The sequence below is a fragment of the Ictalurus punctatus genome, chromosome 3, assembly GCF_001660625.3.
Source record: "Ictalurus punctatus breed USDA103 chromosome 3, Coco_2.0, whole genome shotgun sequence".
Lineage (NCBI taxonomy): Eukaryota > Metazoa > Chordata > Actinopteri > Siluriformes > Ictaluridae > Ictalurus > Ictalurus punctatus.
The window spans coordinates 36,462,916-36,475,484 of NC_030418.2; the positions used below are offsets into that span (position 1 = coordinate 36,462,916).

At 40.5% G+C, this 12,569-nt stretch overlaps 1 protein-coding gene across 5 annotated transcripts in view; it reads right to left on the reverse strand.

The window, feature by feature from the left end:
• Positions 1–3,041: 3,041 nt before the first annotated feature.
• The window catches only part of uso1 (USO1 vesicle transport factor), a 25,066-nt gene continuing 15,538 nt past the window's right edge, over positions 3,042–12,569 (reverse strand). For 3 of the 5 annotated variants that reach the window (XM_053679941.1, XM_053679943.1, XM_053679942.1), the window contains 11 exons: positions 10,454–10,564; positions 10,248–10,366; positions 9,862–10,043; positions 9,446–9,567; positions 9,173–9,311; positions 8,642–8,796; positions 8,418–8,483; positions 8,170–8,268; positions 4,978–5,067; positions 4,538–4,753; positions 3,042–4,040 (listed from right to left, as the gene is read on the reverse strand). In XM_053679941.1, coding sequence (XP_053535916.1) covers positions 3,957–4,040; positions 4,538–4,753; positions 4,978–5,067; positions 8,170–8,268; positions 8,418–8,483; positions 8,642–8,796; positions 9,173–9,311; positions 9,446–9,567; positions 9,862–10,043; positions 10,248–10,366; positions 10,454–10,564 — 1,383 coding nt within the window. In that variant the 3' untranslated portion in view covers positions 3,042–3,956. Of the gene's footprint in view, positions 4,041–4,537; positions 4,754–4,977; positions 5,068–8,169; positions 8,269–8,417; positions 8,484–8,641; positions 8,797–9,172; positions 9,312–9,445; positions 9,568–9,861; positions 10,044–10,247; positions 10,367–10,453; positions 10,565–12,172; positions 12,200–12,569 lie in introns of all 5 variants that reach the window. The other 2 variants (XM_053679940.1, XM_053679939.1) reach the window with 1 other exon arrangement.

Here is a 12,569-nt window from a genome sequence, read left to right on the forward strand (position 1 = left end):
CATCAGTACACCACACCATCAATGCACCATCCCACCAATACACCATCCCATCAATACACCATCCCATCTCAAGCCATTCCATGAGGAGTTTATACAACATAACCTACAGTGTGAATCCATCAAAACACCATGAAAGTTAAAAAAGGGTTGTTTTGTGGAGAAATGTGACGCTTTGGGCCTTCAGTAAGAGCCCCCTGATGAAAGAATTTATAAGAATTTAATAGTTTTTAGTAAACTAATAAAAGCATTTTTATTCATGTTTATAAACAAAATATTATTACTGTAACATGAAATGTAGATCATTTTAGAAAAAATAATTATTAAATGTTTTCTGAATGCTGGTTAGCTTGTTTAAAAGAACCACAGGGCTATGTCTCAATCAAAGCTGCTGATTGGTCAGTTTCATGAAAGAGTTCTGCGCTGTGATTGGTCAGCAGTTGTAAAGCGTTCTGACGCATGAAAGTGTGTTATCTCCAGGCTAACAGCTCATCCTGACAGGATGCTGGAATGCTAGCTAACATATTAATGCGAATAATCAATTATTTCGCTGTTGTCAAAAAAACAACACATTATTCATGTAATATTAAGACCAGTTCAGCTGATACAAAGTTTAAATCATTTATTTTAAATGTGTGAAACAGAAACAAGTGTTAGCTCAATGCCAGCTGATGAAGTATGTGATACTATTTTACTAGTTTTTGATAAAACATCACTAATCGGTACTAATACTAATAAAACCAGTACTTTATTCACTAATAATCAGATTCTACAAAAAAAGGTCAGTTAAATCATGTGAGTGTCAGAGCGGCCAATTAGAACAGGATGAAGTTCGAGAGGGCGTGGCTTAGTGGCACAAGAGGGTGCACAAACAACAACAAAATCCCACTTTATTACCAGGACAATACACTTCTATAGGATGCAGACGCAGTGACATCATATGTCTCTCTCTCTCTCACACACACACACACACAGTGTTATAATAAAGCAGTGTTCAGTATCTTTATTTACGGTAGGTTATTATTCATAAAGTAAATTAACGTAATTTCCCACTTCACTCTTCTACTGTGTTTCGTTATTGAAATAAACTCATGAATATTTATAAATGGTCATTTGTATATAATCAGAAATTGAAATATATATTTACTCCTTCTAAGCCACTTCATAATGTTTCCACATTAACACCTAAAATTATTAAATTCTTATACGTTATCTATTTAAATACTTAATAGAATATAATAAAGTTTAAAAAGAATAATAGGGTGCACGGTGTCTTAGAGGTTATCACGTTCGCCTCTCGCCTCCAGGGTTGGGGTGTGTAGATTTGCATGTTCTCCCCGTGCTGCGGGGGTTTCCTCCGGGTACTCCGGTTTCCTCCCCCAGTCAAAAGACATGCATGGGAGGCTGATGTAGATAAGCGGTGTAGAAGATGGATGGATGGAAAAAGAATAATACCTGATTATAACAGAAGCATCATGTTAAACACATCACAAGATTAAAGAAAACTATATATATATATATATATATATATATATATATATATATATATAGAGAGAGAGAGAGAGAGAGAGAGAGAGAGAGAGAGAGATATATATATATATATATATATATATATATATATATATATATATATATATATATATATACACATTAATGTGATAACAGGATGGATAGACACACTAGTTGTTTAATAATGACATAAATAGTGTATTAGTCGTATTTATAAGGCGACTCCGCCCTCCAGTGGACCCAAACTGAATTACATTTAAAGCAAAAGTGCAGGGAGGGGACATTCTAAAACACTTACCATGGTTTAATGGACAAAGACGATGATATTGGAGGACCAAATTTAGTACATACCTTATTAATACATAGTATGCTTTAATAATAAGGTGTACACTGAATTTGGTCTTTTGAGTGTTTTCTTTTATAGCAGTTGTCCATGGAGGAGAAAACGCTTATCGTCAGAATATTATCTTTACACTTGGATCACAGTTCCATAACAACTATAAGTTTCAGTGTAAATTTTACATCTAAACCCGAGTTCTCGGATCTGATTGGACAGAAGGACAGCTCAGACAGCAGTTCCAGCTATAACCTGGCAATTAAAGTTTATATCAATGCGCTTGTTCAGATACGTTATCGTTTCTATAGCTACAGCTCATTCACAGGGACGTGCACAGTACACACGCCTCAGAAATAAATTCAAATATTTGTAATTGTTGATATTGTGATAGCTTCAGTAAGGGGGTAAATATAATGTTAATACAGAAGTGAAATGTTTTATCTATATGCTAATTGCCCCTGCTCTCTCATAGTTTTGCATCAGACTGCTTTTAAATTTGACCTCCTTTTCCCATACGTTTGCAGAAAATGATGTTAATAATTTCCTTTAAAACTAATAAAAGTAGCACCATTTGGCGTTAACATACCAACCCTGGCAACCGTATGGAAAGCGAAAAGCCGGACAGGAAAGAGAGAAGGCCAAGCAATTTGTACAAATACAGACACATTCCATCTATCGGGGAACCTGGAGCCTGTCCTATTGAGCATGGGGTACAGCATGTGGTGACGTCTTTTCCGAGTCGATCCTGTTCGTTTCATTTGGATTTTGAGATGTTCTTTCCGTGATTTGTCTTCCACAATCCACACACACACATTTCTCCCGATCCACACACACCGGTGCCTAAGAGAAGCAGCTAACACTAGATGACAGTCTCAGCTGTACGGACTTGGAGGCACCTGCCTGCTTAGCGAATATTGCACACTCGTATACGATGAATGAAAATATTCATTAAAGATTGAACAGAGCTTCATTAGAAATGAAAGCTTAAAACAAGTAGACCTTCAGTAGTTTCATTACAGCTTCAATCGAGCCTATGGAGCTTCATTTAAGCTTAATTATAACTTAATTGGAGCTTTATTACAGGTTCATTAAATCTCGAAAAGCATTCAATTAAAGCTTAAACAGAATTTCGTTATAGCTTCGATCACGCCTCAGCTGAGCTTCTATAAAGCTTCGTTAGAGCTTCATTGTCCTGTACTCAATGATAGCAAACATATTTATTTCTATATTCAAACAGATCTCCAGGAAGATTCATTCAAGCATGCTAATTTTACTAACAATACAAAAATGTCAACAACGTTCGTCTGATTAGCGGCTACGAGCTTCTATTTATTGTTAGCAACATTAGCATTTTTTACACTTCTGTGTTTGTGTAATTTATTCACATTTTATAGTTTCTATATTTATAATATAGATTGAGGAGTTTTTTCTCTCGAAATGTACACTGTAGATTCTTCACTGTTAGCAACATTAGCATTAATTAACTGGATGTACATTCGTGTACAGTAATTTATGTACATTTTAATATTTCCATTCTGCTCAAAATGAAAAGCAAATATGCAGATGACTTTATGCTAATGTACAGCAGCTAACATTCAGCTAATATTCATAAAAATTTTCTTCCATTAAAACATAAGTGAAGACCACCAGATGCTCATCTGAAGCCATTCATATTTTATATCAGTTGAAAATGCTAATGTTGCTAACGAATGAAAAACAATTCCTTGGTAGCAGCATTTCCTGATTGATGGTTGCTGCGACTTGATCGCAGCACCAGCTTTGTGGAACTATTCTGCTAAACAATGTTTAACTGAACAAATCAAATAAAAGAAAAAAAAATACTCAGCAGGTATCATGCTAATCGGCAGCTACTAGAGTCCAGTCACTGCTAGCCACATTAGCATTTTTAATGCAACTGCTCCACTAAACAATGTGTTGAGTACAAATGAACAAAGATGATGGTAAAGTGGCATTAGCAAACAGGAAATAAACAAATAAAAGCTAAGAATGAACAGACGATTCAGCGGCAAGAAATCGGGTGGTTTATGTCTCTCCTCTTCTTAGTGTCAGGTTTAAACCACTTTTATTCCCCTGAATTCTACTCAGTCTCTCTCTATTCATCATCCTCCTCCTCCTCTTCATCATCATCATCATCATCAGACTGGTCCCTCACGTCCAGATCATCCTCGTCCTCAATCTGTGGAGAGGCAGTGACATCATCCTCAGCGTTCACGTGCAGATAGGTCAGTTTTAGACTTTTGATGAATATTTTAAGTGTAGTCATGTGACAGGGATTCATTTTAGTCAGAATTTAACAAAATCTAAAATATTGCAGTTTTAGTCAGTGAAAATAATTGTTTTTGCATAAAGGCAGCAAAGGCAAAGGCCAGAGGCAGCAAAAGTGAAGCAGAGGCAGCATAAAGACAGCGTAGGTAAAGCACAGACGCAGCATATGTGAAGCATAGAGGCAGCAAATGTGAAGCATAGAGGCAGCCAATGTGAGGCACAAAGGCAGCAAAGGCAAAACACGGGCAGTGTGAAGCAGCACAGGCAATGCATAAAGGCAGCAAAAAGGCAGCAAAGGTGAAGCAGCAGCACAAGGGCAGCAAAGACAAAGGACAAGGACAGGGAGGGTGAAGCAACGAGGCAGCAGAGCTAAAACAGAGGGGCAGTAAATAGTTCAGATGCATTTACCGTCTCTCCGAGGGCTTTAAGTCTCTGTTTGAGAGAGAGGATCTTCTGGTCCTGATCAGCGAGGAGCACCAGCAGGTCATCCTGCTCCTTCTTCGACTCGCTCACTTCTTGCTGCAGCTTGGCCTTCTCCGCCTGCAATATGGCCGCCGTGCTGTTAGCCGCCGCTAACTCTTTCTCCAACTGTGCCCTGCTCTCTGAGTGAGTCCGGACATCCTCCTGAATCACACACACACACACACACACACACACACACACAGACACACAGACACACAGACACAGAGAGAGAGAGAGAAAAGTTCATACTTGGAACGGAAATTAAAGAATTAATGAGAGAGTGAGATAAATACAGGGTCGAAAAGGTATGAGTCAGAGGAAAACAGAAAAACTGAATAAAGGTGTGTGTGTGTGTGTGTGTGTGTGTGTGTGTGTGTGTGTCAGACCTGCAGTCGATGTGTTTCTGCTGTCTGTGCTGACAGTCTCTGCTCCAGCTCACTGAGTTTAGCCGTTTCTGCTTCACTGACGGAACCCGACTGAAACCAGAGACAGTTTTACGAGTAACAAGGAGTAAAGACGAGTAAGGACGAGTATTGAGGAGTAAGGAGGAGTAAGGAGGAGTAAAGACGAGTAATTAGGAGTAAGGAGGAGTAAAGACGAGCAATGAGGAGTAATGAGGAGGAAAGACGAGTAATTAGAAGTAAGGAGGAGTCATGAGGAGTAAAGACGGGTAAGGAGGAGTAATGAGGAGTAATTAGGAGTAAGGAGGAGTAATGAGGAGTAATTAGGAGTAAGGAGGAGTAAAGACGAGTAAGGAGGAGTAAAGACGAGTAAGGAGGAGTAAAGACGAGTAAGTAGGAGTAATCAGGAGTAAGGAGGAGTAAAGACGAGTAAGTAGGAGTAATCAGGAGTAAGGAGGAGTAAAGACGAGTAAGTAGGAGTAAGGAGGAGTAAAGACGAGTAAGGAGGAGTAAAGACGAGTAAGGAGGAGTAAAGACGAGTAATTAGGAGTAATTACGTGTAAGGAGGAGTAAAGACGAGTAATTAGGAGTAATTACGTGTAAGGAGGAGTAAAGACGAGTAATTAGGAGTAAGGAGGAGTAAAGACAAGTAAGGAGGAGTAAAGACGAGTAAGAAGGAGTAAAGACGAGTAATCAGGAGTAAGGAGGAGTAAAGACGAGTAAGGGGGAGTAAAGACGAGTAAGGAGGAGTAAAGACGAGTAATCAGGAGTAAAGACGAGTAATCAGGAGTAAAGATGAGTAATCAGGAGTAAGGAGGAGTAAAGACGAGTAAGTAGGAGTAAAGAGGAGTAAGGAGGAGTAAAGACGAGTAAGTAGGAGTAATCAGGAGTAAGGAGGAGTAAAGACGAGTAAGTAGGAGTAAAGATGAGTAAGGAGGAGTAAAGACAAGTAAGGAGGAGTAAGGAGGAGTAATTAGGAGTAAAGACGAGTAATTAGGAGTAAGGAGGAGTAATTAGGAGTAAGGAGGAGTAATTAGGAGTAAGGAGGAGTACAGACGAGTAATTAGGAGTAAAGACGAGTAATTAGAAGTAAAGACGAGTAATCAGGATTAAGGAGGAGTAATTAGGAGTAAAGACGAGTAATTAGGAGTAAGGAGGAGTAATTAGGAGTAAAGACGAGTGATTAGGAGTAAGGAGGAGTAATTAGGAGTAAAGACGAGTAAGGAGGAGTAAAGACGAGTAAAGACGAGTAAGGAGGAGTAAAGACGAGTAAGGAGGAGTAATTAGGAGTAAGGAGGAGTAAAGACGAGTAAGGAGGAGTAAAGATGAGTAAGGAGGAGTAAAGACGAGTAATCAGGAGTAAGGAGGAGTAATTAGGAGTAAGGAGGAGTAAAGACGAGTAAGGGGGAGTAAAGACGAGTAAGGAGGAGTAAAGACGAGTAATCAGGAGTAAGGAGGAGTAATTAGGAGTAAGGAGGAGTAATCAGGAGTAAGGAGGAGTAATCAGGAGTAAGGAGGAGTAATTAGGAGTAAGGACGAGTAATTAGGAGTAAGAAGGAGTAATTAGGAGTAAGGAGGAGTAATCAGGAGTAAGGAGGAGTAATCAGGAGTAAGGAGGAGTAATTAGGAGTAAGGACGAGTAATTAGGAGTAAGGAGGAGTAATTAGGAGTAAGGAGGAGTAATTAGGAGTAATCAGGAGTAAGGAGGAGTAATTAGGAGTAAGGACGAGTAATTAGGAGTAAGAAGGAGTAATTAGGAGTAAGGAGGAGTAATCAGGAGTAAGGAGGAGTAATTAGGAGTAAGGACGAGTAATTAGGAGTAAGAAGGAGTAATTAGGAGTAAGGAGGAGTAATCAGGAGTAAGGAGGAGTAAAGATGAGTAAGGAGGAGTAAAAGACAAGTAAGGAGGAGTAAAGACAAGTAAGGAGGAGTAATTAGGAGTAATGAGGAGTAATGAGGAGTAAAGACGAGTAAGTAGGAGTAAGGAGGAGTAATTAGGAGTAATGAGGAGTAAAGACGAGTAAGGAGGAGTAATGAGGAGTAAAGACGAGTAAGGGGGAGTATTTAGGAGTAAAGACGAGTAAGGAGGAGTAAGGACGAGTAATGAGGAGTAATTAGGAGTAATGAGGAGTAAAGACGAGTAATGAGGAGTAAAGACGAGTAATGAGGAGTAATTAGGAGTAATGAGGAGTAAAGACGAGTAATTAGGAGTAAAGACGAGTAATTAGGAGTAAAGACGAGTATTTAGGAGTAAAGACGAGTATTTAGGAGTAAAGACGAGTAAGGAGGAGTAAGGAGGAGTAATTAGGAGTAATGAGGAGTAATGAGGAGTAAAGACGAGTAATGAGGAGTAAGGAGGAGTAAGGACGAGTAATGAGGAGTAATTAGGAGTAATGAGGAGTAAAGACGAGTAATGAGGAGTAATTAGGAGTAATGAGGAGTAAAGACGAGTAATGAGGAGTAATTAGGAGTAATGAGGAGTAATGAGGAGTAAAGACGAGTAATGAGGAGTAATTAGGAGTAATGAGGAGTAATGAGGAGTAAAGACGAGTAAGGAGGAGTAAGGAGGAGTAAGGACGAGTAATGAGGAGTAATTAGGAGTAATGAGGAGTAAAGACGAGTAATGAGGAGTAATTAGGAGTAATGAGGAGTAAAGACGAGTAATGAGGAGTAAAGACGAGTAATGAGGAGTAATTAGGAGTAATGAGGAGTAAAGACGAGTAATGAGGAGTAAAGACGAGTAATGAGGAGTAATTAGGAGTAAGGAGGAGTAATTAGGAGTAAGGAGGAGTAATTAGGAGTAAGGAGGAGTAATTAGGAGTAAGGACGAGTAATGAGGAGTAATTAGGAGTAATGAGGAGTAAAGACGAGTAATGAGGAGTAAAGACGAGTAATGAGGAGTAATTAGGAGTAAGGAGGAGTAATTAGGAGTAAGGAGGAGTAATTAGGAGTAAGGAGGAGTAATTAGGAGTAAGGAGGAGTAATTAGGAGTAAGGACGAGTAATGAGGAGTAATTAGGAGTAATGAGGAGTAAAGACGAGTAATGAGGAGTAAAGACGAGTAATGAGGAGTAATTAGGAGTAATGAGGAGTAATTAGGAGTAAGGAGGAGTAATTAGGAGTAAGGTCAGTATTTGTGCTGTAATGAGTTCTAATGAAGTTTAGCATCAGCACTCACCACAGTTTGGGTTCTCCGCTGAAGCTCACGTCTTTCACTCTGCAGCTGGGAGATCTCAGCCTGCTGACTCTGAACCTGCACTCGCAGAGCCTCCACTTCCTGTAGGACCAAAACACAACACTCAGTACACCACCCACCCACGCATGCACGCACGCACGCACGCACAGACAGACAGACAGACAGACAGACAGACAGACAGACAGACAGTCAGACAGACAGACAGACAGAGAGAGAGTTGTCCCTTGTACCTTCAGTAGTTCTGTGTTTTCTGATGCAGGTGCTGGTCCTTCTGCTGACCGAGCTGCTTCTGCTTTCTTCACACACACACACACACACACACACACACACACAATCAATTTATAAAATAACATAACAAAAACAGTATAATTATCAGACTAGAATAAAATGTGCAAAAAACACACACACACACACACACACACACACACACACACACACACACACTCATACACACCAGGCTGGTGATGAGGTTGTCCTTCTCTGTGAGATTTGTCTGCAGCAGTGTGTGTTGTGTGCGTAACTCCTCCAGCTCCAGCCTGAGCGCAGTAAGCTCCTCCACCTGAACACCGTTCACCTGAACATCAGCCTGAGACCCTGCTCCATCTTTTCCTACACACACACACACACACACACACACACACACACACACACACACGTTTGTCTGTCTGTAGGTAAAGTCAGAAAGGTGTCTCAGACTCTGTGTGTGTGTGTGTGTGTGTGTGTGTGTGTGTACCCAGTTTGAGTTTGAGGATATTGTACTGTGTGTGTGTGTGTGTGTGTGTGTGTACCCAGTTTGAGTTTGTTGTACTCTGTGTGTGTGTGTGTGTGTGTGTGTGTGTGTACCCAGTTTGAGGATGTTGTACTGTGTGTGTGTGTGTACCCAGTTTGAGTTTGAGGATGTTGTACTGTGTGTGTGTGTGTGTGTGTGTGTGTGTGTGTGTGTGTGTGTGTGTGTGTGTGTGTGTGTGTGCGCGCGCGTGTGTACCCAGTTTGAGTTTGAGGATGTTGTACTGGTCTTTGTGTTGCTGGATCTGGGACAGTTGCTGTGTGATGGTGCTCTCCATCTGCTCTTTCTGACACGTCATCGCCGACACCTGCTCCTTCAACTCAGTTATCTGAGCATCCTGATACACACACACACACAGAGAACTTTATATTTGTGTACACTATATGCTCACATGGTACACACATCAACAACACTGCCTCGCGATTGTTTTTTTATCCAATCAGACAGTGTGGGCGGGACTAATTATTGTACCTGTTCTCTGATCAGCTCTTTGTACTGAGTGATGATGCTGTCATGCTGCTCCAGTGTTTTCTTCACCTCCTCCTCCTTCTTGTCCTCCTCACTGGACTTGTGCACGGCCTTCGTTATCACACCTGTATGAACACACACACACACACACGCACACACACGCACACGGTCAGTACCAGCTCAGCTCAATAAAGATACAGTGTCTGTCCATCCATCCATCCCTGATCCAAAATCTGTATGAGTCAGTGAATCGACTCAGAGTCGATTCGCGAGTCCGTGTGAATCTACTAAGACTCGTCTCCCCATTTCTGTGACAGTGAGGGACTGATATGAAAACTGTTAATTAATAAATAAATTTGACAGCAGGATAATTCTCCAGAGTGGAAAAGAGGGAGGAGCAATACAGGAGTGGCACTGACCCTCGAGCTCCTTCACCAGTTTGGTGAACTCGTGGTCGAACAGCATGTGCTCTGGTGTGGAGAAGGTGGGCTGAGGTTTCTGAAAGGCGCGCGAGTACAGCTCATGTTTGGTGATGAAGCCGAGCTTTTCCGCAAAGTTCTCTTTCCCGATTCTCTTCTCAATCAGCTGCTTCAGCTTCTCTCTGACACAAAGACACAGAAGTTAGGAGTGAAATTACACCAACGTCGCTCTGGATCACCGACACGGTGTTCAGCGTTTCAGCATGGGGCTTTATTCGGGTTTAAGTGTTATTAAGCTGCAGGTAAACGTTAAGAGTTATCATCAGCTCCCACGGTGAGAGGTGAAGTGAGAGAGGTGAGCGAGGGCGAGAGACATGGAGTCGTACTTGGTGTAGTTCTCCAGCGAATTGTCGTTGTAGTAGATGCAGATTCCCAGCAGAAGAGCACACAGACCCTGTACCAGGTTCTCATCCTCACCCAGGTTCTCCGAGATCTGAGCTGTCAGCTACACACAGAGTTAAGGAAACACACATCCACACACACAAACACACACACATACATACACACACACACACACACACAGAAAGGATACAAAGGGGACGTTTTCCTGGTTGTGGAGAAAGTGTGTGACGGCAATGGGGCAGTTACTGATCCACGTGCACAGCAGCATGAGGAGACCCACCCTCGTCTGCACCTTACTGCCCTATACACACACACAAACACACACACAAATGTGTTATACACCACAACATCATATTTACACGTTTTTACATGATTTCCACGTATTCCACTTCTGTTCTACCTCAAACTGAACGCAAACGATCACTATACAGTTTTGAAATACGTACAAAAACATACTGTTTACACAAATACTCTGATCTGATGAGAACATGACTGATCTCAGCACTGATCTCCTGCGTTACGTTCTCCTGAGGCCTACAGAGACAGCAGACCAGAATGCATATGGTCTGCTAGCAGGTAGACCGTTACTCAAACCACACAAAAAATTGAAACATCAAAACCTCAAATTAGTGTTACCGAGTTATTGTACAAACTACTAAAGCTACACCATGAGGTCATGACCTGCATGCGTTCAGTGCTGTTGCCGAGTTCTGGATGGTGATTGGTCAGGTGTTGAGTTCCTCGAGTACGTTATGGTTTCTATAGCAACAGCGCGTTCATGGGGACTTGAAAGAGAGACGCTCAGTTTCTGAGGTAATAGTTATATATGTAAAGTGTAAGGAAGGAGTCTCCAGTGTCAGCGCTGTGTAACAGTCAGAGGTGAAGTTGTAACTTTATGTTTTCCGATATCTTCAGTACAGAGGAGTTTACACTTCTTTACGATTTCTCGGTAACGTGCGTAACAAGCTGCGTTTTTTTGTTATTGTTTACAGCTGTAATAAGATGACATACGTTTTACAACATTAGATGTAACTATAAATGGATAAAAAAAAGTATGACGTGTCACACTTCGTTCAAGAGAACAGTAATTCTCTTTTCTATTTGAGATTTTTTTCTCTCAATTTCTAACTAATACACAGGACGGATTATTCTTAGTCACTTGCAAAAGAAAATAAAATCATAATTATTAACATTTGATCAAATATTTTAGCGTAAATAAAACATCACTGTCCTGAAATATCTGCATTTTCCTCAGGTATCTCCAAAAATCCTGATTTCACCAGACATGTTTTCTGGTATAGTTCTACACTATGATGTTTTTTGAAATGTATCTCTCCCCTTAACAGTTTAGTTATTTTAATAAAGATTTAACTATTTGAATAAATATCTAGTAAACCTTGCACTTTTTGTCCAGGGCTAAAAATCACTACATGGATTTACATTTCTGGAAATTCTCGGCAGAAAGCGTGTCTACTTTGAAGATGCTAAAATACAAAATTATTTTGATTTATTTTGGATTTTTTATTACAACATAATTCTCATATGTCCATTTGTGTTACTCCAGAGTTTTGATGACTTTATTGTTCTAAAATGTGGGGAAAAAAATTAAACTAAAGAAAGGGTGTGTAAACTTTTGAGCGGTAGTGTATATAATGTGGATGTTATAAAAAACATTTGTATGTTTACTGAAATGAGTTTAAATAAGAAACAAGAGAGTCCCTTTACTGTAAAACACAGTTAGATAACCGGGCTAGCTTACAGCGTTGTTAGCAATGCTACACCACGCAGACAGGACGTTAAGCTAAACACGGAGACTCTACGCAGTTAACGATTATGTGAAGATAGCTGTTCATGTTATTTTAAAAACTATTATATAAAGGAAAGGTTTTTTAAAAAAGTTAAATAATACCTTGATCTTCACCTGTTCAGACTCGGCCTTCAGTGGTGAAGTAAAACCAAACAAAAATAGAAAATAATCACAAATATTAGTTTTCTCTGGTTAGATAGAGAGAGAGAGAGAGAGAGAGAGAGACAGAGAGAGAGACAGAGAGAGACAGAGACAGAGAGACAGAGACAGAGAGACAGAGAGAGAGAGAGACAGAGAGAGAGAGAGAGAGAGAGAGAGAGAGAGAGAGAGAGACGAGAGAGAGAGAGAGACAGAGAGACAGAGAGAGAGACAGAGAGAGAGAGAGACAGAGAGAGAGACAGAGAGAGACAGAGACAGAGAGACAGAGACAGAGACAGAGAGAGAGACAGAGAGAGAGAGACAGAGAGAGAGAGACAGAGAGAGAGAGACAGAGACAGAG